General features: G+C 37.8%; 1 protein-coding gene across 1 annotated transcript in view; it reads left to right on the top strand.

The window, feature by feature from the left end:
• UVRAG (UV radiation resistance associated) overlaps positions 1-25,026 on the top strand; it is a 274,598-nt gene that overhangs the window by 184,426 nt on the left and 65,146 nt on the right. Inside the window, exon 13 of the mRNA XM_019726447.3 lies at positions 21,738-21,816. Within this exon, the coding sequence (XP_019582006.3) occupies positions 21,738-21,816 (79 nt within the window). The remainder of the gene's footprint in view (positions 1-21,737; positions 21,817-25,026) is intronic.

The following is a 25,026-nucleotide window of genomic DNA, read 5'->3' as shown; positions in this document are numbered from 1 at the left end:
ACAGATATAAGTAAGAAAGTGAGCATATTTTCTAAGCTTATTGTCTCATTTGAAAGATAACAAAAATTACCTTGTTTCATTCCTTTTATTCAGTAATACTCCTTTCTTTACATGACATTCCTTTGTCTTATGAACACATTACAAGATTTATTAGCAATCCCTCTGGGAGAGCAGGAAGGACAATCTCATTTTGAGCAGAGAAAGGTAAGGTTGGTAGGTGGTTTGGGACCAGTCTTAACAGTCATTTTGTCATTAAGAACAAAGGCCTGATAATTGACTAGAAAGTACTTTTAAAATTTTTAGGACCAACTTAAAAGTTACTTTGCTTAGAATATTTATCTTAGTGTTTGGCTTTTCAAGTGAAAATAACATTATTATGCTTAAATGACCCAATGCTCATTCCCTGCAAATATATGCTAATATCAGGACACATTTGTTTGAGAAGACTCATTTGGAGGAACAATAATTAGCATTTATTCACTTAAAACTAGCCAATGAGCTAAAAGATTACAAATATTAAAATAGAAATACTATGCATGGTTCACTGTCATGAGTTTCCCATATGGTTATGCCTGAGTGCACACATACATAGTCACAGAGCAACATCAGATGATGTTAGGATAATGTTAGGAAAGCATAGGATTTTCAGAACTCAGCCAATCATTACGTTCATTACTTATCTTTTGAGTAAAGTATTCCTCTTCTCTCTATGGCGTTCCAAACGCTTGAACTCCTGGATGATACTAAAAATTAACCGGACCATAGCTAACACTTAAGGATTGCCCTATCTACTATCTGTATCTAGGAGTCATACACTTACTGAAGGTTAAATTGTTTATGGCTCCTGCACTTGACTCTTTTCCACTTTAATCTTTTTACAAAGCATCTGGGGATAGAAAATTCAAAGGGGAAATCCAAAGACATGGTCAGGGGAGCAAAAAATAGGAAAATATACACCTAAGGAAATTGAAATAACCTGGAAAAGAAAGACTTAAGTATATTAAGAATTCTCAAAAATAAAGGAGGAAATAGCATCTGTGAAACAAGAATAGGAGTTTACAAAACAGAAACAGGCAGTTGTAACTCAAAAACAGTAGTTAATTGTTAAAAAGGTCATATTGGTGAAGGAAAATCTATTTGCTAAAAAAAAACACTCGAAAGATAAATAATAGACTGGACACACTTACGGGGAGAATTTGTGAACAGTAAACTAGAAATGAAAACATTACCCAAAATGCAGCAGAGAGAGATGAAAAGATATATGAGTAGTTGTAGGAATTAGAGGATGATTGAGAGGTGTCAACATATATGTAAGAGGAATTCTAGGAATAGAGAGTAGAAAAAATGGCAAGGAAGAAATTTTTTTTTAAATAGCTGAGTAAAAAATTACAGAGAAAATTTATGACAACAAAAAAGAGACTTAGAGATTACAAAATCATAAGAACATACTGTGAACAACTTTTAAAAGTTGGGAACAGAAAGAGATATCTTTAAAATACTAGAGAATGGTTATTAAGCCTATAGCAAGCATTAGGCTTAATGGTGAAACTATTCCCATTGAAGTCAGAAAGCATACAAGGATGCCAGTTATTATCTTTATAATAAAAGATTGTACTTCAGGTCCTGGTTTTTATAATTATGTGGAAAAAAGAGATGAGCTCTACATATTTGAAATAAAGGAACAAAATTGTCTTTTTGCAGCTATGTATGTTATGTAGAAAATGTGAGGGAATCTGCAAACTTAGAATTAGAAAATATAGCACATTTGTTGGATATAAGATCAACATGAAAATCAAGTAGATTCTATACACCAGCAATAACTAAATAGAAAATGAGCACAATATAAGTACCTAGTAATATATTTCATAAAAAGTATGAAAGACCTTTATCAATGAAAAATATAAAAATATATAAAAATGATAAAGAAGTACATGAAAGATCTGAATAAATAGATACACATACATACATACTTGGTTTAACTTTTATAGTACTCAGATTTGTTGTAATATTTGTAATATTTTTCTTCAAAGTTGTTATTGAATTTGAAATTCTCTCTTATGGTATATTATAAATATCTTTTTCCCCATGTGCTGTTATCAGATGTTCACTGCCAATAACCAAACAGGAGAGTTTTGACACATAGTGGCTCACTTAAAAGTGTGCAAATAACAATGCTAGATCTGCTGCAAATAGAGGTACATTACATGGATTTAAAAATGCAGTGTTAACCTGAAACTAATAAAATTTAATTTAATTTAAAAAAAGAAAATGAAGGGAGAAAATGCAGTGTTAAAATTGAAATAGTGAGAAAACAGAGTAATGATCAGTAGGCAAGCAGGGATTGGTGGAAGTTATTTAACCTTAAGAAGGAAATCATAAACATTAATGCAACCCAAGGAAGATTGACCAACAATTATATGAAAGTATATGAGAAATTAGTTCGTCTGAAAATAAATAGGTTGCCAGAATGGTTTTTAGAGATTTTGTTTTTTGTCCAGAAAATCAGAGGGGAACCCCTTCTTTCTGCCAGGATTCAATAAAGTGACCTTTTATAAGTTAGTGAGTGTAAACTTCCGCTCATAAATAACAAAAGGAAGAAAGGGAGGCAGGGAAGAAGGAAGGTATGAATCCAGACAATATAAAAAACCTTTGGTTCAGTAATTACAAGAAACAGCTCAATCAAAAAATAAAAGGACATCAATTTAAAAAGAAAAAAAAGAAAGAAAGAAAAATGAAAGGATATTACATTAGTCAGATTTGAGTCAGGAATGCGGAGTCACCATGAGTGTTACAGTGTAAGGGGTTTGTTTTAGGAATAAGTTATCACACAGTTGTGGGAGAAACTGGAGAAGAGTCCGAAAGGGGGAGTTGGAGGATCAGAGAAAGTCGCTAACAGCCCTTCAGAAGTTCAGTGCAGATGGACAACTCAGGCCGGGAAGTGGGAAGCAAGATCGAGCCAGCTGCCGAGTGGAACCCCAAAGGAGAGCAGGTGGAGACATCTATGGAAAACTGTTGCCGCTGCCTCTGGTAGGGGGCCTGGAGTCACTATTTGTCAGCAGGGCCTGCAGTTGGGAACAAGAGCTAGATGCAGAACAGGAGCACAAAGACCAGATGGAATCTGCAGGCAGCCTTATGTCTGTCTCTTCTTACTGTAACTGCCCGCCATTAACGTCAGATCGCAATGGCTGCTGCCTCACTTCTGTCTTCCACATCTCTTGAATTGAGTGCTGGTTTCATGGGAGTATTAATTGTGTGAGAATTCAGTGGGTTTGCACTTATCTGTGTGTTATACTTTAATAATAAAAAGTTTATGTGTGTGTGTGTGTGTGTGTGTGTGTGTGTGTGTACCAGGGGTATCAAAAACATGTATACACATTTTAAGAAAGGAAAAAACTGTATTTAAATTACGCTGATGGTAACCACTTTGAGCAGCTCTTGTCATTGCAGAAGTCAAACGTGACTTGTATTCATCTTTTGTTATCGATATATATTATTACAATTTTAATACAGTTTTTTCCTTTCTTAAAATGTGTATACATGCTTTTGGCACGATATGTATGGCACATATATGTATGTATGACACATAGAAGAAAAGTCTGTCATCTACTAGTGTAGCAACCATTTGATGACCATGAATGGGCCTAAAACAATTTTCTAAGGATGGCAAGGTAGAAAGATGGGAAAACCTGGGTCCTGGATAAGGTCATTAAACTCTTGAGTTTGGCAATTTTGGAACTAGTTTGTCTCCATTCTTCTAATTTAAATCAGTTGATTCGGGTTTTCTATCACTTGAAGTTGAAAGCGTGGCAAAGGTAAGAAGGTTCGTAGGGGTAGGGAATACGGAGGCTCACTTTATCTGTAATGTTTTATTTATTTTAACTAAAAAATGCAAAATAATACCAATTGTCAAGTCGGGGTAGTGGCTATGTAGTTATTTGCTCATTATTCTTCAATTTAAAAATACCTTTAAAACTAAAAAGAGGAAAGTGCGTGCCAGATGAGTTACAGAAACATCATGAACAAAAATGTGGGAATGATTGTTGTTAATTGAGGGACAACTGGGAAATAGTTCTCAGCAAATGAATCAAGAATCAATCTGTTTGTATTCATTTAATAAACACTGGGATTTTGCTGTGATGACTCTGTGGCTTATATTTGGAAGCACTGTGTTTTTTATTTGTAAAGAGCATCTTCATATATTGGTTCATACCATCTTCATGTTCTTTAGGATAAGTTCTTATACGTCTGCATTAAAGTCTACATTTTAAATTAGATTACTCCATCATTATACCCAAATTTGGTGAAAAACTTTTATAACCATTGTTACATGATTCAAAACATGTTTGTTCCCATCATGTAGTTAAGTAAAATTCATGAAACAAATTACTCTTGCCTCTGGTGGAAGCGTGAGCAGAACTCTGACTCCTAAATTTTTATTGTTCTTTCTTGGGACAGTAATCATTCTCAACCCTCAAATGATGACATATGTGTGTATCTGGTTCTAGGATATGAACATTTGAAAAAAGCCTGTGGTTAAAAGTATAGACTTTGGTATAAGACCTGCGTTAGCTGTCCTCCTTCTCACCCCAACTGTGGGCTAGTCACTTTCCAAGCTTCAATTTGGGGAAATGGTATTAAACTGGAGTTTGTCTGTATAATGGAAACCTCAAATTAACAATGACTTAAACATATAAAATTTTATTATTGCACATAAAAATCCAGGAATCAGTAATTCAATGGCAGTTCCATAAATGCTTCAGAAAATCCAGGCTCCTTCAAGCTCTGTGCTCTGCCATCCCTGGGGTGTGGCCCTCATGGGATAGGATGGTTGTCATTCAGCCAGCAGGAAAATGGGCAGCCGTTCCTCCCGTGAGGACTTCTGCATTCTCTAGTCTCCACAAGAGACTGAGATATGTTTCTTCTGAGTGGACTACTAAATTTTAGGGATTCTGTTAACCACAGAGAAAGAGAGTGAGTGTTGGGTACCAATCAGCCGTTTCTGCCCTAGGGTTGTTTTAAAAATGAAATGGTATATGTAAAGCACAGCACAAGAGCCTGACACAGAAAAAGCCAAAGAAGCTGCTATTTTCATCATAATTAATGAACTTCAGACTTCTAACTGAACAAATGTACTTGTCTTTTCTCCCCTACATGACACTAAAATAACAGTACAGGGATTGAAATTTAAAAAGCGTAAACCCATAGCGACAAAAAGAATATGAGACGCAACCTCAAGTGAAAAGAGAAGGCAACAAAATTGTGAAAACTGGAAAACAGATGGAGGAGTAACAACTGACTTAGCCGACTGGAAAAACTAAAATCTAAGATCCTGCAAGGGGAAAAGCTAAGAAGCAAGCTGATTCATGCTGTAAAAATCCAGAAAAGCTCAGAATTGGAGGCTAGGCATCTTTAAAGAGGAGGCAGGTATGATGGGAAGTCTGTATTAGAAGTCAGTGTACCCTAATAACCCCTCCCTCATGCAGCTACCTCATCTCGCAGAGAACTTGAGGTTTACTCTTAAGAGGTCGTACCAGACTAACCCTGGATTCAGGGACAGCCTGCATAACTGAGGGCAAAGGTGCCAGGCCAAAAGAGGAATTAAATAAATGTCTACATAGTGAAATAGGAAGTCGATAAGAGCATGGAAAATTGATCGATCCAAGAGAAAGTACATCTTCCAATTGTACCTCCCCCAGGGAAACTGCCAAGCCCCCGCTGATCACCCCAGAGTACAACTTGCCGTTTGAGCAAACCCATTCATGCAGTTTTCAATGAGCTTTTTCATGCCGCACCTTTGAAAATGAATGGTCAGCCAAGGATCATCAGATATTCGGGGAGACATCTCACATAAAATATAGAAGCCAAAATAAATAATAAAAAAAGATATGTAGAGAAAAGAAAAAATATAGGGATCAATCAAAAGCAAAAGTTAAAAAATAAAACAAAAAAACCCCTCATAATATCCTCCAAGAGACAGGGGAAGAATACATCCAAGAGCATAAACAAGATGGTATTAAAAATGAGCATTCATTAAAAAGACAAAGGTTGGTGATGAAAATGATAAAATTTTAAAAATTGGACAAAAAGTTAAAAGGTAAAGTTGAAGAAATCTAGAAGGAAAAAAGCCGAAAGGCACAGATCGAAAATAGAAAAGATAAGAAAGGAGAGGCTTTCTTCAAATATCTGATGATTCAACATCCAAATTAACAGTGAGTACAGAAAAAGAACAGAGAAAAAAAGAAGGCAGAAAACCTAAGAAATCATATAAGAAAAATTCTAATTGAAAGATTTGATTTCAGACTGAAAGAGCCCAGTGAGTGCCTGGCACTGTGATACTCCTTGAAATGCTGGAGGTGAAGTGAAGATTCTGAAAGCTTGCAGAGGAGGAAAAATACACACAAAAGAATAGCAATCGTGGTATCTGACTGGTCAAAGACAACTCTGAAATCCAGAAAGCATTATTTTGGAACAATGCCCTCAAAATACTGTAGGAAATTATTTCTATCACCTAGATTTATATATCTGTCAAACTATCAAATACAGGGGTAGAAAAAAAGAATTTTCAGACATGAAAGTCCTAAAAAAAAAAAAAAAAAAAAAATCTACCTCTGCACCTTTCCTGGGAAGCTCCTGGAGGATGTGCTCTATTAATCAAGGGAGTAAACCAAGGAAGAGGAAAACATTATTCAAGGAAAAGAAGGGATCCAACACAGCAGAGAAGCGAAGGGATCTCAGGATGATGGTAAAGGGAAATCGTAGGTCAGCTCGTCAACTGACCTAGAGAGCAGGAGGACGAAGGACTCCAAGAAAGAGAGAAATCTGATTTATTTAACTGTAGTGAGAGGGAATTTTCATTGCTTTCAGGGAATGAATTAGTGAGAGGTACATCAATAAATGTAACAATTGAAGAAACTAGATGGTTATTAACGCCAGGAAAAATCAAGTTTAAAAGTAAGGAAAAAATAAATACGCATTACATAGCTCAGCTCAAAATAATAATTACGTAGCTATAATACTGTAACGTTGCATATTGATTTAATCAAAAATTGTGGTGTCGACCCTACCGAGAGAATGGGAGGAAAGGGAAATCTGGGTTTTGCGGCGAGATGGGGAAACAATGTGTAAGAGAGATAAATCCTCATCCTCCCCAGTAGGTTGTCAGTAGATTATAGATTATTTTTAAAACCACTGAATCGAGAAACAGGAACATAGACTATTAGATATATGTAGGGTAAATACCAAGGAACAAAAACAGCTTAGTGTTGAATAATTGGCTCTGGGGTCTAGGAATTGAGGTAGTAGGTATTAACTAATAAACACATAAACTAATGTTTTTACTATCAGGTTTGTAGTGCAATTTGACTTTTTAAATCCGTACATATATTATTTTGATTAAAAAATGTTAATTTTAAGTCTGCTTTATTTATACAAACCTTTTTATTTGTAAACCAATCTAATACAATTCAGTGAACATTTTATTCAGTGCCTGTTATGGTAGATCATTGTATGAGAGAGACATGTAAATATATGATTGTAAAACAAAGTCTAATGTGATTACATCCTTCCACATGATGGACAATTACTGATAAACCTTGGGGAAGCACCATCATTTCTGATCTGGGACTTAGGGAAGGCTTCTGAGTGGATAGAGTATTTGCACTGAGCCTCAAAGGATGGGAGGAATTTGAATGGGAGATTGAATGGCAGCTGTAGCCAGTGGTGTCCCACCATGACTGGAAAAGTAAATGTGTGTAGGAAAGAAGTCTGAGAGAGCCGTGGGAGGCTGTGTTGACTTCTCTGCCTTTCCTAGACATTGCTATTAGTCATTTTTTCCTGAGGATTTACTCCTCCCTGCCCTATGACCCAGACACTCTTAATTTTAATATTGACTTTACCATGCTGGGTTAGGTTGTTGTTCTCTCTGCTGGCACCCTGCCTCTTAAACGTTTGGGCTAATTTAGAGACGGATAAGGCAAGGGAAAAGCAAGTCTTGGTTTCACCTGGCCAAATGTAGATTCCTGAATGTAAAGATAGGAACTCTCTTTCCTGACCTCATAGGCAGCTAGACATGGCTGTTACCTTTTTTTGAGGTCCTGAGATTAAATACTCATTTTTGCAGTTTCAACATAATCCTTAGAACCCTTGGGAGTAATGTAGTATGCGTCTAATTGTTTGCAAAGAAAGGTAATAATTTCATAACTATAAAATAATTTATTCCTGTTATTTGTTGAAAGTGCTATTTGGAAGTAATTGGGCAAGTAAGTGGGGTGTGTGTGTGTGTGAGAGAGAGAGAGAGAGAGAGAGAGAGAGAGAGACATCCTCCAAATTTAGGTTTTTGCTCCCTGGATTTGTTTTCCTTTATATTGTTGGGTCCATAAGAGGAAAGGCTGGCTTAGAACTAAATAGCAGAGCTAAACCATATGTTTTCTACCAAATTAGAAACAGGTGAAGGTTGTTAAAATCCAGCAAGAGCTTACAAAAGCTTTAGACTCAACTTTGTATTAAAGGCAGGTGGTTATATGTACAATAAAAAGCAGTCACCAGCACACCAGCTTATTGATACATATGTGATTGATCTTTTTGGATAAAAACAAAGAGGAGTTAATAAATCACTGCACATAGCTATAAAGATGTTTGGGCCTGAAAGCCTGGCCTGTAAGAGCAAATGTGGACCCTGAAGGAAATTTATGAAGCATAGATCCTTTTAGCTTTACTTAACAGCTAACATCTGACTGACCCAGGGGGACCATGGAAATTTATTGCTGGGCCATTCAAATATTTAAGCTGTTGTGTGATGTAGAACAGGTAAAGATTAGCCCAATAACAAATATGAGGCTGTAAAATAAAATGAGATTTCGATGACTTGTAAGTACTTGTCAGAGGTCAGCTCCAAATGACTGGTCAGAAATGGGAAAAACTTGTTGATAATTAGAGCAGATTGATTATGACAACCTCGATGTTAGCACTGCTTTCTGTCGGGTCAGTGATCCTTGGAGTTTCCCCCTCCCGTGAAATCCATACATACACACAGTAACTTCAGGGACTTCTAAATTGTCTTGCTGTGCTCTGAAACTGGGTAAAATGAGGAGTGGAGGTGATTCCTTGTGCAGTTTCATAACTGAAATACGTCTTTCTCATATATTCTGATTATGTGGAATTCCTAGATAGCACATCATTCTAAAAACACCGACTTAGTTAACTTACCTATGTGATTTTTGAGCTTTGACTTCTAGAAAGCAGGTAGAAGCTTTTAGGCTTTCTGATAGATGATCTAAAATTAACCTTTAAAACTTACATAGTTAACAGATTTATGCACATAATTGTTAAAAATCAATTTAGTAAAATTAAGCGGATAGTTCAAAACTGTGTGGATTTATTTCCAAATCTTTTATCCACTTTTCTTTATATAAGTCCCCAAAGTAATAAATGTGTATAATATTGTTACTAGGACTTTAGAAGTTACATTTTGGACTTTAATAAGGTCTGTAGTTATTGGTGTCGACAATCTCTGCCTTTTCCACTTGTGCTAAACCCAAAATGCTGTCAGATAAAAGCTACATTTGGTGATTTTCAAGGTGCCAGCTTATCAAAATCAGCTGATAAATTTGGTAATAATTTGGTTCATGAACATGTGATTTGTAGGATGAAGAAATCCCACAAATTTTTATGGAAATCTTGAATAAGTGAAGTTTATAGAATGGGATTATTACTGGGGTGGGGGAACCGTGGTGTAGAACTAAGTGTAGGATTTGGAGTCAAACACACGTGGGTTGGAATTCTCGCTCCATCACTCCATCTATAGTCCCTGCTTTCTCCATTCCTCAAATAAATATGTTCTAGACATTGTGCTGTGGGAACTGGGATACAGCATGAATAAGATTTAGGCTCACGGTTTTCATTCTTGTGGAAGATACTGCAAAGGCATAAACGAGCAATTGCAATACAGTGTAAAAGGTATGATGTTAGTGAGTGTGCAGGGCTGAATAAGAACACATGGGAGACTAATAACTAATCCAAACTCAGGGCAGTGGTCAGGTGGAGGAGTAGGATTGGTGGTCGTAGCTGAGTGTTAGGAAAGACTTTGTCACCGGGGCGCCTCAACAATTGTGCCTATAGGAGAGTTGCATGTACTGTGTGAATAATGTGTGCTAAGTGCAGTACCTAATGTGGAATAAATATTCAGTAAATACAAGCCGGCATCAGCCATGTTTTGGCAGCGCTCACTGGTTCTTCTTTACTCTAGTGCTAGAGGGCGCTACGTCCTATTAATCCACAGCAAACACCATTCTGGAACTTGAAATGTCCTCCCCACCAAAGAATTTGTCTTTTGAGCAAAACTCAAAGCACTTTTTAAAAATAAGAGTTGGACGTCTAGGTATATTAAAGTTAAGGAAGAATAATGAAACTGTTTCTGAATCTTAAAATTTTTTTTTTAATTCACAGGACTATATGTCACTTAGATATTTGTTGTTTTTAATATTCAATTACTTTTAAATTTATTCCTTAATGTATTAATTTATTTGCAGATATTTGTGAATATCTACTGTGGATAAGACTGAGCTTAACACCCATGTCCTCAAGGAGCTTACATTCTAATAGAGAAAATAAAGACATTTGTATAAACAACTAAAATATAGGGTAGAAAGTGCTGGGTGCAAAAGAATGCTTTGTGATTTCAGGAGGCAGCAAAATGAATAAAATATGGTATCTCCCCATGTGGCCCTCACACATAGGTGTAGGAAAGGTGAGGTGAGCTATCAGATGGCAATAAGGCATAGTAATAATAATAATTGAATGCCTACTATTTTCTTATAACTGTGCTGAGTCTTAGATTTTTTGTTTAATTCTCACAGCAATCCTGAAAGACCAGTGTTATTAAACCCATTTTAGAGGTGTGAAAACAGAGGTTCAGAGTAGTACATCCAAGTTCACACTGCAAGTAAGAAGGAAAACTGAGATCTGAGCCTATGCCTCTCTGACCCCAGAGCCTTATTACACCTAAACCCCCCCCCCGCCGCTTTTCTCTTCCTCTCCCCCCAGAAATTGGTATTCTAATTAAATAAATAATTTTGATATAAAGGACTGAGCACCTATTCTCTTCCCAGCGCTGATAAGGAAGTGTTTTACAGAGGATATACCATTAGGTACACTGATATATTTAAGCAAATACATATTTTTATGCACACATTGTGAAGTTGTCTTTAGAAATTTAAAATGGTGAGTGGTTTTTCTTCCAAATTCACATTCCAGATGGAAACATCTTCTGGCATTACCAAGTATGTTAGGTTTATGCACCTTGCGTGTGTAATTGTAGATTGGTTTAAAAAAAAAACACCAAAAAAACTTTACAGATTTTTGTGGGAAACAGGTGCCGTTCAACCCGGGCAAATGCAGGACGGCTGTTAATGTTGTGGAATGTGATTTTGATTTACTTGGCAGAATTTTTATTTTACAAAATTGACTATTAAAAAAGACACGGTTTCCATCCTTTGATTTTGCTCTGTTCACTGAAATTTGCCTGTAGTCTATTTTTCAACAGTTACTAAAAGGGTGTGGAAAAACTGGAAGGTTTCTGAAAGGAAATTGATATTGAGTTCTTTAACAATTTCCACAACCCTGCAACTTACCAAGTTAAAAAACGGGGGGGGGGGGGGGGGGGATTATTTTTAACCTCCTTACTGAAATTATTTGGAATTCTATTTCCCTGAAATTCCATTCTCTTTTTAGTACAGTTCTCTCAAAAGAACTATATTTAATACTGGCAAAAAGAATAATCTGATGTAAACCTTTTCATTACATGATTTCTCCTTTAAAAACTGTGATGGCATCTGATTACCTATCATGTCAAATCTTATCTCTTTTGACTGGCATCTATGATCTATTATATATTCTTTCTCTTTTCTTCCCTGAAAGAAGGAGAAGGGAAAAATCACTCTGCTTCTTATTCTTTTATAAGGACTTCTTTCACCCTCTGCCAAGGATTAGTTCCACATTGTTATTTTCTATTTGTTTGTTTGCTGCTTCTCTTCTGATCTATTATCTTTCTGCTCTCTTCCCTCCTAGATCTTTCCTCTGTGCTTTCGGAAACCCCTCTTCAATGATTATAACATACACATCCTCAACCTCTTCACTATATAACTGTATATGGTAAAATGTGCTGGGTCTTAGATTTTTTGTTTAATTCTCTCAGCAATCCTGAAAGACTGGTATTATTAAACCCAACTGTAGTTTACAACTAGATGTAAGTGAAATAACGGGCTCACCTGAAAGTATCACTTATCCTGGAGCCTTTTCAAGGGGAGACTGTTGCTTGTCTTAACCTCCCATATCTCTGGATCTAGAGCAAGTAGTATTCTCTGTGTTTCCCAATGTCAGTTCAAAATCATTTCTCAGCGGTATGTACCTAATGCTTGTGATACTTGGAGTGGATTATTTTTAACACCTCTTTGTCTGTATGATAAAATGACTTTCAGTAATGATCATGAAATGAAACAAATTATAATAGCCAAAAAAGAAAAGCAGAAAATTTTCTTTTATTGAAAAATATATGTATTTACTTTTTTAATTGAACACAATTTCTGTATGCTCATCGAAAAGGAACAATTTTAAAAGTTTGTATTTTGCTGTACCTTGTTCAAGGCTGATTGCAAATATTTTTGTATCCGAATAACATAATCTAAAAAATTCTACATTAGAAAAGAAGATAACTCGAAAAGGAAAACTGCACATTGCTATCATTGTTTATTTTAGTCTGCTGTTTAAACACGGGAATGTGTAGCACCAGACAGTTTGGAGACATAAACTGTGCTTAAAGCAGGCTTGGAAGATTCCAAACCCTTCAGAACTTAGTACAAAAAGTGTGTAGCTTAATCCACTTTGTTGGGGTGACTGTATTACTGGGAGTTCTGCAAATTAGCTTCTATGTAGATAAAATGTTTATTAGAGTATGCATATGAAAACGTCCTAATTTGAAGCTTACATATATATTGAAATTAAACAGTCACTGCAGCGATTGTTTAGAACTTAGACCAACAAAAGATTTTTTGTTCTGGGAGGAATATTTTATCACTGGCATTGTTTAGATTTGTTGGCTCACAGTGATAATAAAAAACAGACCAATTTTTAATCCATTTTATTATTTTAAAAGTCTCTACAGATAACGCACCCCCTTATAGATTGCCCTTGTCATCCTGACCTTGACAGACCACTGGCATTACTCCTCTACCCTAGTAGCTTCACATCGATAGGTTCTCTGTGCAGATATCCTAACCACCCTTATCCCATCATTCTTACCTCTAACACACTTATCTACTGGAAAAAAACAAAACAAACAGTTGGAAAGAGTGGTAGCATTGTAAATTCATATTGGTCTATGTCGGTTGGACTGATACATCGTAATATCTGCTTCTCCTGCCACATGACTGTCTCAAACCTTCGTTCTCCCCTTTTTCCCCATCCCCAGTTTTGCCTTTCATTCTTGATAAAGCACCTCATTTCTGACTTTACAGAGAAAATAGACCGTATCAGATTGGGAAAACCTCAGTCTTCCACCAAAACACCTTAAAACTATTTATAATCATCTTCATCATCCTCAGATGCCCTCCACTCCCTTTACCCTGGCCCTGCCCTCCAGTGATTAGCTGGTCCTCTGAAAGTGCATCTGTGTTATCAACAAACTCGCCTATATCTTCAGACTCCTCTCAGAAAACAGCCTTTCTCTCTGTTTAAAGGCTTGCTGTGATGCATTAACACACAAGTGGATGACTTCTCCAACAGCCGGGCCTCATTTTCTTGATCGTTGTCACCAATGACCTTTTGCACTCCGTCATTTTTATTTACTCCCATGGTTACCCTCTGAATCATGCCATCCTTTCAGCCCACATCTAAAATCTAATTCAGGCATCTTGCTCTCTGATGACTACCTCCTCTCCTTCAGCTTGTTTGTTCGGCCCCTTGATCGTTGCTCTTCTTGGTGACTTTCAGATCCTGGCCCCTTTATCCAGGTGGGATTTTATGGCCCGATATTTTCATACCACCTTTGTCTTTCCAACTGTGACTTTTTGTCATCCTTACAGCCCTGCTGTTCGTTTTCTCTGTACCTGCTGCACCCAAGCAGATTTTACACAGTAGTATTATAAACCCATGATTTAATGACCGATTCTGGACTCTCAGTAGTGCTCAGCAGTTTCATGACATTTCTTTGTTCAAGTTCTTCTACCATTTAATCAACGCTCCATCCAGTTGGGCAAAACAAAATATTGAGTTATCCATGACCCATCCCTCTCCGTCACCCTTCACTTCCAACCCATTCATTACCCAGTCTTAGGATTTTATCTCCCAAAAGCCTTCCAAACTAGTCTTCTTTTTTCTATTTCTAATAACCATCATCTTATTTTGAGCCAACATAATCTCTTACCTCGATTACTGCAACAAGCCGGTCTCACCTCCAGCCCATTCTCCAGTGTAATCAGCGTAATTTTTTCAAGACACAAATCTATCGCGGTCAGGAAAGTTCAAAGAGAAAGGGTTCATTTAAGAAAGAAGGTGTCAAATGCAAATCTGAGCATTGTTTAAAGTCCATTTTCTCTTAGGAAATAAATCAGACTATGATCTGACGTGGTCTAGAGGGCCCTGTATGATCGTCCGTCCTGTCAGCCTCCTCTCGTCACAACCCCCCTCCATCCAACTACACTGTTCTTCCTTCGTTGCTTCCTCCTGTCACGGGGCCTTTACATCTGCTGTTTTTTCTAATTGGAACATTGCTTCCCGTAGCTTCTACCCATCTATGAGAGCTCCGCTGAAGTGTCACTTTCTCTCAGAAGTCTCCCCGGATTCTCTCAGTCTTTTGTCTACCTCCTTTCTGGAATAGTATTCCTTTCCTTCAGAGTACTTAATTTATAAATTATACGTTTGTTAGTGGGATTATATGAGCAATGTCTATCTACTCCACTGGACTCTATTATCTGTGTTTACCCTCCCTTCTATCACTACCACCTGGCACTGTACCTGACACGTAGTGTGAGTTCAGTGAAAATTTGTTGAATGAATAAACTGTATCCATCATGATCATTGTTTTTCATCCTTCCTGGTGTAAGGAGAGGGTTATCTCACCTGCCACCTAAGGCAAATCCTTCTCCTCTATTCTCACCTGTAGGATGGAGAGCGTGTCCCCTCTCACCTTCTCAGGACGCTGCTATGCTTCACCGTGCCCCTCCAGTTGCTGAGCTCTCCTCTCTCTGTGCCAAACTTCTCATCATCTCCATTTCCTCACTTCCAGTCACTCCTGAACTCATACCCGTCTTCCTTCATCTCCCACGACTTCATTTAAACTTATGTTTACCATATTACCAAAGCTACCTACCAATGAACTCATGTAATTACATCCAATAGACATGTTTTCATGTCTGTTTTGCTTGACCTGTCAGCAACATTTGACTACTGATGATAGCTTCCTTCTTAAATTAACACTTTCTCTGAGCTACTCTGGTGAGACACTTGGTTTTTCTCAGATATTTCTGACCAGTCGTTTCCTGGCTCCTTTTCATTTCTCCAGCCCTTGTGGATAGTCTCAGAGCCCTGAAACAGCCCTCTTCTCTGTGATTTCTTGAGACCACCTCATTCATACCCATGCTTCAGTTTCTATCTAAATTTTTATAATTCCTTTGTTAATATTTTCACCCCAAATTTCTCTGACTTTACATGTAATAAAAGTAGACACCTGCTGCTCCTTGCATGTTTCTTATCTCAGTTCATAGGCACCACCATCTGCGTAGTTACTCCATCGAGAAACCCAAGGGTCATCTTTGTCTCTTCCCCTTTACCACTGTCAGAATCAGTCTGCTTCAAAGTTCTCTCAGTTCTACCTACAAATTATAGCTCAAATCTATTCATATGTGTTCCTCTTCACTACTGGAACCCTAATCAACACCATTCTCATTCTGGCCTGGACCATTGAAATAACCTCCATACCAGGCCTTACTCCCCTTTATTTATTACACCGGAGCAAGAGTGATCTTTAAGAAACATAAGCCCCAGTCCTGGCACTCCCATGCTTAGAAACTGTCTAATTATCCTCCCGTTGTCCTTCAGGGTGTAGTCTAGGTTGAGGTCTTAGGTGTACAGGACCCTGCATGGTCTGCTTCCTGCCGAGCTCTCCAACCTAATCTTTTAGTACTGAGCCCTCCTGCTGTGTTCCTCACCCAGCCCCTAGCTGTCTATTCTAATGTCACTTGTGCTTTTATCAAAGTGAAGATGACGACTCCATTCTGTCAGTTGCTTAGGCCCCAAACTTTGAAGTTGTCCTTGACTTCTCTGCCTCTCACACCCCATCTGAGATCTGTCAGCAAATCATGGTGGCGCTATCTTCAATATAAGAATTCAACCACTTGTCACCACTCCACAGCTACCATCCTGGTGTAAACCACCCTCTTCTCTTGCCTGGATTTTGGGAGTAGCCTCTCCATGTTTTCTTTCTGGCTCCCCTGCAGTTCCATGTCTCTCCTCTTTTCGGAACCCTCCAGAGCTTTCCCTCTCATCCAGAGTAAAAGCCAAAGTCTTTACTGTAACCTACAAGACCTTGCACAGTCTGGACCCATTCTTGCTGACTTGATCTCCTTTCCCTTTTCTCTGACTCCGCCCCGGCCATTTCCCATCTTGTATGCCTGTGGCCTACCTTATGGTTTCAGTGCATTGTCATCAACTTGCAATGAGTTATATAGCTTTAGTGATATACAACTTAGCAGGAAAATGTGAGAGTTTTTGTTTTTTTTCCTTTAGACTTGACAGAGTGAAACATAGTCTCTTTTATTCTGCCAGGTGGAAGGAAAGAGAGATGGGTATGTGCAAGAAGTGAGCAAAGGCAGAGAGAGATGAACCTGGTATGTCCATGAGACTGAGGAAACCACTTGAGCATAATAAGGTTGCAGGTAAATTAGGCAGACAGGTCAGATCAGGTGGGCCTTGAAAGCGAGGCCGAGAAGTGAAAATGTGAGACAGTGACTGATGAGGAAGCAGGGCTGAGAAGTGACATGATGGAAAAAAGTCTTAAATAATAATACTGGCTTCTAATGAGCGGAGGACAGAAATGCTGCTCAACATCCTGCAATGCGCAGAACAACAAAGAATTCTCCAGAGTGGCAGTGGGAATGGAGAGATAAGACTGTTTCACAGGAAAAATAACTTGTTGACATGGTGAATCACTCAGTGCATATGTAAGAGACAAAGAAGGTGGGTAAAAATGGAGCGTCACTCTAAGCCTGAGTATCTGCTCAACGTTGTGGTGGAAAAACTCATCTGGACAGGAGAAGAATGTTGAGTTTGAAGTAAAGTCATGGCCTCAGAACATAGTGACAATGTATTGTCACGTTTTCTACAAAAACAGTGGGCAGAGTCATCTGAATATGCACAATAAAATTTTGAATTAACTGTAGCCATATTCTCCTCCCCAGTGGAGCCCTCAAAGAACCAGACCTTGATGTGGGGCTTTGAAGGTGAAAGCAAGAAGCTCACCAATTTGTAGTCATTTGAAGAAATGTCTAGGTTGGGGAAGAGATGGTAGCACTTTTGATAATTGTACCTTTTTGAAGTAAGAATGATCCAAGATCAGTTTCTTTTACAATTTTTTTTCCAAGTTGAGTGAGACATATTTTTCATGTGCGCACACACACAAACACACACACAAAATCATTGGAATACTTAGAGTGTGGCCCAAAAATGTATACACATTTTAAGAAAGGAAAAAAACTATTAAAATTACGCTGATGGTAACCACTTTGAGCACCTCTTGTAATGGCAGAAGTCAAACGTGACTTGTGTTTATTTTTTGTTATTGGTATATATTGAGTATTACAATTTTAATACAGTTGTTTCCTTTCTTAAAATGTGTATACTTTTTTTGGCATATACATATGCACACACACACATCCACACACTAAAAATGTTCGTGTAAAATGTTTTCTTCTCTGAGACCATGTATATGAACCTCTCTCTCGCATTCCATTTCCTAGCACGTCAGGAGGACTGTTTTGCAGCCTTAGCTGACGCCTATCATGACGACCCTTTGGCATTATAATCTTGTAATGTTTTCTTGGTTCCCGAAGGAAAGACCAAGTTGTATTCAGCATACCTGGTTTCGCGTATTCAGAATTATAGAATCTTGGAGATGGAGGAGATTTTATGCCTCATCTAATCCCATGGGTCACCGAGTGTTTGACTCCCCCTGTCAGTTTCTAGGGCTGCCATAACAATTGACCACAAACTTGGTGGCTTAAAACAGCAGAAGTTGGTTCTCTCCTAGTGCTGGAGACCAGAAGTCTGAAATCAGGGTGTCAGCAGGGCCGTACTCCCTCCAAAGGCACAAGGCCGGAATCTTACCTCACTCTTTCCAGCCTCTGGTGACTCCAGGCACCCCTTAGCTTGTGGCTGTGTGACTCTGATCTCTGCCTCCATCTTCACATGTCCTCCTCTTCTCTGTGTCCCTCTGTGTGTCCCATACTCACTGCCTGTAGGGCCCACCTGGATAATCAAGGATGCTCTCATCTCAAGATGCACGTAAGGTCACGTTCACAGGTTCCGAGGATTAGGATGTGGACATATCTTTTGGGGGCCACCGTTCAGCCCATTAAACCCCCTGGATGCACATCCATTATTCATTGCCCAGCTTCTGATTGGCGCCTCTACCCAAGATCTTTTGGATTTTGACTAAGTGGTGAAACCAATTTTCTTGTAAATTTTCCCATTAACTTTGGTTCTCCCTGTTTCAAACCACGAAAACCAACCCTTTTTCTCTCTGAAAGCCTTTCATTTGTCCCTGAGACATCTACCCTCCAGGCCAAACACCGCTGACTCCTTCCTTCATTTCTCTCAAAACTGTGTCTCTCGTTCTTTTAATCACCCTGGTTGTTCTTTAGAGGATTCAGAGGCAATAGAAAGAATACTGAATTTATAATTAAAAACGTAATACGGGAAGTCATCTCTCTTCCACTAAGTAGGTGACCAAGGCATATCATTGTCTTTTAAATAACAAAAACACTGAACCGCTCTACTTCACTGCTTTTTATAGTCAAATGAGAGTATTAGAAAACCTATGTGAAACATAACCTACAAGAAAGATTACAGTTATTTATCTGTATACTTATTAAAAAAACATTAACTCCCAGACTCAACATCGATCTCTCAGTATAGTCGGACCCAGTACAGAGTAGTTGGCACTAGTATGTTCCTTGGTTATCTGCTCTGTTTCTTTTAATACAGCCTGGGATCACATTAGGTTTTTGGTAGTCTTGTTGTAATTCTCTATTCACACTGAAACTACGCACTAAAGAGCTCCAAATCATCTTCACATCATCTGTTTATTGCTTTGTTATTCATTGATTTATACCATGTAGAATCAGTGAATTTTTCAAATAACTTGGAAACATAATTTAATTCGAAAATGATTTTAATACTGGTCATTTTAATTGCCTTTCTGTAAGAGTGTAATAATAGGAAATGTTTAGTTCTTCTTCCAGTTATTTAATGTAATACTCCCCTTTAATGCATCCTATTTGTGATGCTAAGGATATTTTTCTGGTTGTACTTGAATGACCGCATTCTTATCTAAACCTTCTACAGTTTGCTCAAGTGATTCTCTGTCTATATTGAATTAAGATGCCTTTGATTTCTAGCTTATGTCCTGATGGTAACAGATTTTACCCTTTAAAATACATTTGATTTTTCTAGATTGCTTAATATGTTATAAATCCATGTACTTTTGCAAAGTAAGATGTGTAATAGTTATAAGCTATTGTACTGTTCAACTTGAAGTGACCCCATAAGAATTTCAAAGCAGTTTAAGATGTGAACTCTGTCCTAATATTTGATTTGTCTTAAAACAGCCCTTTGGGAACCTTTGGCTCTAATCTAAGTACTCTTTAGATTTGTTTTAATATTACATATACATCTTGTGGTTCTTTCTTTTTTTTGTTTTCCTGTTATTTTTTATTTAATTTAATTTTATTATTAGTTTCAGGTGTACAAAACAACATAATGATTAGACATGTACACCCCTCACAAAGTGATAACCCCAACAAGTTTCCTATCTTGTGGTTTTTTTCTATAAAGTAATAAAGTCAATGTTGTGAGATCCATTTTGCGGGAATTTCGCTGCTTGGTTTTCAGTGCATACTTATTTCAATTTACTCTTACAATATTTGAAACAGTTTCTGTATTTATAACTTGAAAGTGGAGAAATTTGTGGGTTTGGAGAGCTGTGCAGACAGTCTGCATGTGATGGTTTATAGAATAACAACTACCCCGTACAGAGCTTTAGGACTCTAGCAGATTCCTTCCAAAGTCTCCTGTGCTGTTTTGTCTTTCCAGTTAGGCAGTTTCTTTGCAAGCTACCCTATTCAAATTTGAATGATTCCCAGACACACTGTGAAAGCCTGGTATTGCAATTTGCTTATCCTGAATTTGCTTTGCTCTCATTTTTATGCATCTCAATTTAGGGCCAGACCACATATCCTAGTTTATTTTTCCCTGCTTCATTTAAATACAAAGCTACTATATCTTCTGGATGGTTGTATGAAGCAATAGATGTTCCTTTAGTAGAGAATAAAAACAGTTTATGACCTTGTTCATTCTCCATTGCCTGTTAATTTGCAGCACAACAGATTTACATTTTGGACACTATGTAATCAACAACTTCCCAGTGTTTAATATAAAACTTTTAAATTCTGTTTCCTTCTATTTTCCCTGCAAAACAATATCCTCCAAGCTTTATGGGATATATATTTTTCTTAGGCAGTTGAAATTTAAGAATATCCAGTAATGGTCACGTGTCATTTATTTCAGTAAGATTATTTTATTCTTGATCCTAATTGTATATTATATAATTGAATAATTGTATATTGCAAAATTAAGGAAGGTAAAGTTTTCTTCTTGATCCTAAGTTGTGATTGATCTGTTTATAGACAAATGTGTTTCACAGGATAAAATGTATGCTTGGTGTTGAGAATCATGGGAAAGAATGGCTAGAATATAGGCATAGTGTAACCTTCTTCATTTGCAAGATAATGAAAAGGGAAATAATAAGGGAAACTTATTACGTAAAATAATTCATTATCTTTATCAGGATCCATGGATTTCAGGCCTTTATTACTTCAGTGAGTCAGGTTAAAATGGAGAATAATATAAGAGCTCCATGGCATGAGTATATTGCCTTGGAGACATAACATCCAAATAGCCACCCCTACAAATGAATTTTTTTATGCATTTTCACTCATTTTGGTGGTGTTGATTTGACCTTAAAAGAAACAGAAATCTTATGTATGGTTTTCACATCCGATTTTTTTTCCCTTAATCTTCCTCTCCCATTTGTTTTCTAGAAATTGAGATGTTGGATCTAAGGTAGTAGAGGAAAAAAATTTCTAGGATCTTAGTCTTAAGGTGGTATAGTTATGATATGTAAATATGAAACATAATAGCCTCAATTCCTTGGGTTTAGTGGGTCACATTCTTATATATTAGTCCCTTGTTATATGATATAATTCAATTTTTTCTTTGAAACAAAGCAGCTATTCTGATTTAACTAACGTAATAAAGATTATTAAGATAATAGGTTGCAAAGACTATAACTGTTTTAGTCCAAGTCTTCAGACGTTTATGCTATATCCAAGAAACTTCCACCTTTGTCAACAATTTGGAGGCTGTTTTACTCAAGTTTTGGATAACTTCTAATCCTGCTTCACCTTTTATAGGTTCCCATTATACCCAAAAGGAGGGGAGAAGTTGCAATTTGACTACGGTGTCTACCTTCTGAACAAAAACATAGCACAGGTAAGTGACTCATTCTTCATTCCTCTCCTACCTCCCACCTACACCCTGCTTCCTCGGATTGCTAACCCTGTTTCTTTATAAATGCGAGGTATGTTCAAACAATACAGTAAATATTTAAATTAAAAAAAAATTTACTGCAATAAAAGACACATTGCCATTAATAGCCCTCAAAATACTCCCCCTCACTTCAAACACACTTATTCCATCATTCTTGCCCCTTCCTGAAGCAGTTCTGGAAGTCCTCTTTCGTCAGTGTCTTTAGTTGCGCTGTCATGGCTTCCTCGATGTCCTGAATTTGACTTTGGGGAACAATCAGAAGTCAGACAGTACCAGATCCAGTGAATAAGGTGGATGAGGACACACTGTAATGTTTTTATTTGACAGAAATTGCCGTATACCAGAAGCAATTTGTGACACGAAGTGTTGTCATGATGGAGGATGATTTACAGCACAGGTTAAAGCACACCTTCTCTCAACCGTAGCTCACACCCGACTGACAGCACCGAACAAGTTGAAACTTATCACACACTGTTACTAAGGTTCGATGCCCTGCTTCCCTTATCGAAGATCCCCGCCTTTCCATTGGATGGCACTCGGCAGCAGCATTCAACGTATTTTGTGATCACAACAGAAAGGCTCTGTGTCACACATCACTTCTGGTATATGGTAACTTCTGTCAAATAAATACATTATAGTATGTCCTCATCCACCTTATTCACCGAATCTGGCACCATACGACTTCTGGCTCTTCCCCAAAGTCAAAATGATTCAGGACATCGAGGCAGCCATGATGGTGCAACTAATGACATTCAGGAAAGAGGACTTCCAGAACTGCTTCAGAAAGTGGCAAGAATGAGGGGATAAGTGTGTTCAAAGCAAGTGGGAGTATTTTGAGGGGGATTAATGGCAAAGTGTCTTTTACTGTAATAAATATTTTTTTATTCAAACATTCACCATATCTTTTGATCACACTCATAAGTACTAGAGTTGACTGTTTTATTTAACCAGCTACAGTGTCAATGCAAAGGTTTTTGGGGGAGGCAGGAGGTCTAATCTTATTCTGTGCCATTATAAATACTACAGAGAAGCAATGGGTACAAATTGGAATACTGCTGCTAATCTCAAAATCCCTTTACTGAGGTGTTACTTGCTAGTAGACGGCACTTGAATGTGAGCCTCATAACCTCTTGCCTCTGCAGCTTGACTGGTAACAGCTTTCTTCTCACACAGCTTTCTTCTCTTACACCATTTGTAGGGACTGGTTTTGCATTGGAAATTGTTTATGGAGTAAAAGTTCAATGGTTTTAGCAAGTCCTTAATAGTCTCCTCACCTTACTATCTAGGGCTGAAAAGAAAAGACCAAGGACATGGTCCTTACAACCCATCCTGGATTTTTGTGGCTCTCAACAGCACATCAGTTAGTATCTCATTTAAATAACATCCTTCCACATGCCGTAGAAAGACTAACAGATGCTTGCGTGGTTTTGTATTTCCTGAAAGAAATATGCAGCATTTCTTTAACATACTTGGCTCTACTTGAAGAGGTAGATATTCTATAAATTTTCTAGTTATAAAACAGGAAGATCAGCTTCAGTGCTTTTTTATTTGGACATCCTTCCAGTTGGAATAGCACATGGATGAGTATGTGGGGTTTGGCTGTTATTTAAAGACATTATTAGCTGTATCCTCAGACCTTTCCCTTTTATAGAAGCAATAAGGATTGTGTTTCTTTTGCTTCTATGAGCTCAAGTTGCCTTTTATCCATATGAATCTAAAGATTCACTGAACAATTCTCTTATTCATTCCAGATAGATCTAGAATTATTCCTCCATATGGTATCATCTTTGCCTTTCTTCTCCTCATCCAACTTCAGTTTAATGTTTTACTTTTTAATTTGGTTTTTATTAAGATTCTTATCCTTTTCTACTATTGGATCAAATTTCTAGTTTGTAGTCCCCAGTTAATCGTTTGCTTTATAACCTCACACTCGTTGCCCTCTCCGTCATGCTTTTATTGTTACTGCCACTCAGCTCATGTTCTTCACTCCAGGCAAGCAGCCTTGCTCACAGTCTGGCCCATAACTCACTTTCCATGTGCCATTCTTCCCACAACGGAAGCTTTCCCTCCCTCCATGTTTGGCAGGAAAGTATCTCAGTCTAAGAAACAGGACTTTAATTTCAAGGCTGCCTAGCTCACACTATTTATTGATCACAGTTGTCATACCACGGGAAAGGCAATGCTTTGACAGAACTGGTCAAGAAGTGACCAGACTAAGAGTGCTGCAGTAAGGGAGAAGAGGGCTAAGTAAATGAGAGAGCACCTCCCTGTGAAGTCAGCCACGGTGGAAAAGAGCACGTGGATACTGGAGTCTGGAGTCTGGAGTCAGGATGTCCTGACCGTGAGCTTGGCCTCGTTTAGTGGAACTAAGTTCCCATCTGAATTCAGAGGTTCTTCTCTCCATACCCTGTTTTCTTTTTCTTACTCTGAGCACCTAAGCCCTGGGTCAGAAGTCTGTTGGAAGGTTCCAGGTGAAACCTACTCCTGATTAAGGCTAGGACTGAAATGCCTGAATTTCCTCATAAATTCCAATTTCAAACACACACATGTATGTACATGTATGTGTACACACACACACACACACACACACACACACACACAGTTCTTTCTTCTTAGGGCCCAGTAGGAATGCCAAAGAATGGTATAAAAAGGTGCTAAGAATAGTCTAACTTGCTTTGAAAACAGGACAAAGATGGAGGCTGACAGTGTGCAGTGGAAAATTTGGGGATATCAGCCCTCCACTTCAGACTCTTAGTGCTAATATTTGTTTGGTCCTCACTTTGCAGCATGTCCCAAGTAGCCTCTGACTTTATTAACTGAACTAAGGCCACAAATACGCTGAAATAGTTTTATTCCTCTGTTTAAAAAATGGATCACTTCTGGTAATTTTGTACCTTCTGCAACTTCATACTCTTTGAAAATGAGAGATTATACTTGTGTTTGTGTTTAAGATCAATAGGTTAACCACGCTACACCCGCAGGGAGCAAGTATCTTGCTCTCTAGTGTTTTTTCATAACCAAGCGGCAGTTTAAAAAGGAGAGGACAATACACTTCTTATGAACAGACTTTCTTAGGTTTCAGAGTTCATTCAGGAAGCCCCTTCTGAGCATTTAGAAAGAAACTTTTAGCAAATTTGTGACCTTTAACCTTTC

This window comes from Rhinolophus sinicus, chromosome 14, assembly GCF_057876585.1.
Source record: "Rhinolophus sinicus isolate RSI-liver-muscle chromosome 14, RSI-T2T, whole genome shotgun sequence".
Taxonomy (NCBI): Eukaryota; Metazoa; Chordata; class Mammalia; order Chiroptera; family Rhinolophidae; genus Rhinolophus; species Rhinolophus sinicus.
Note: the sequence above shows the minus strand (reverse complement) of the source record. Positions and strands in the feature narration are given on the sequence as shown.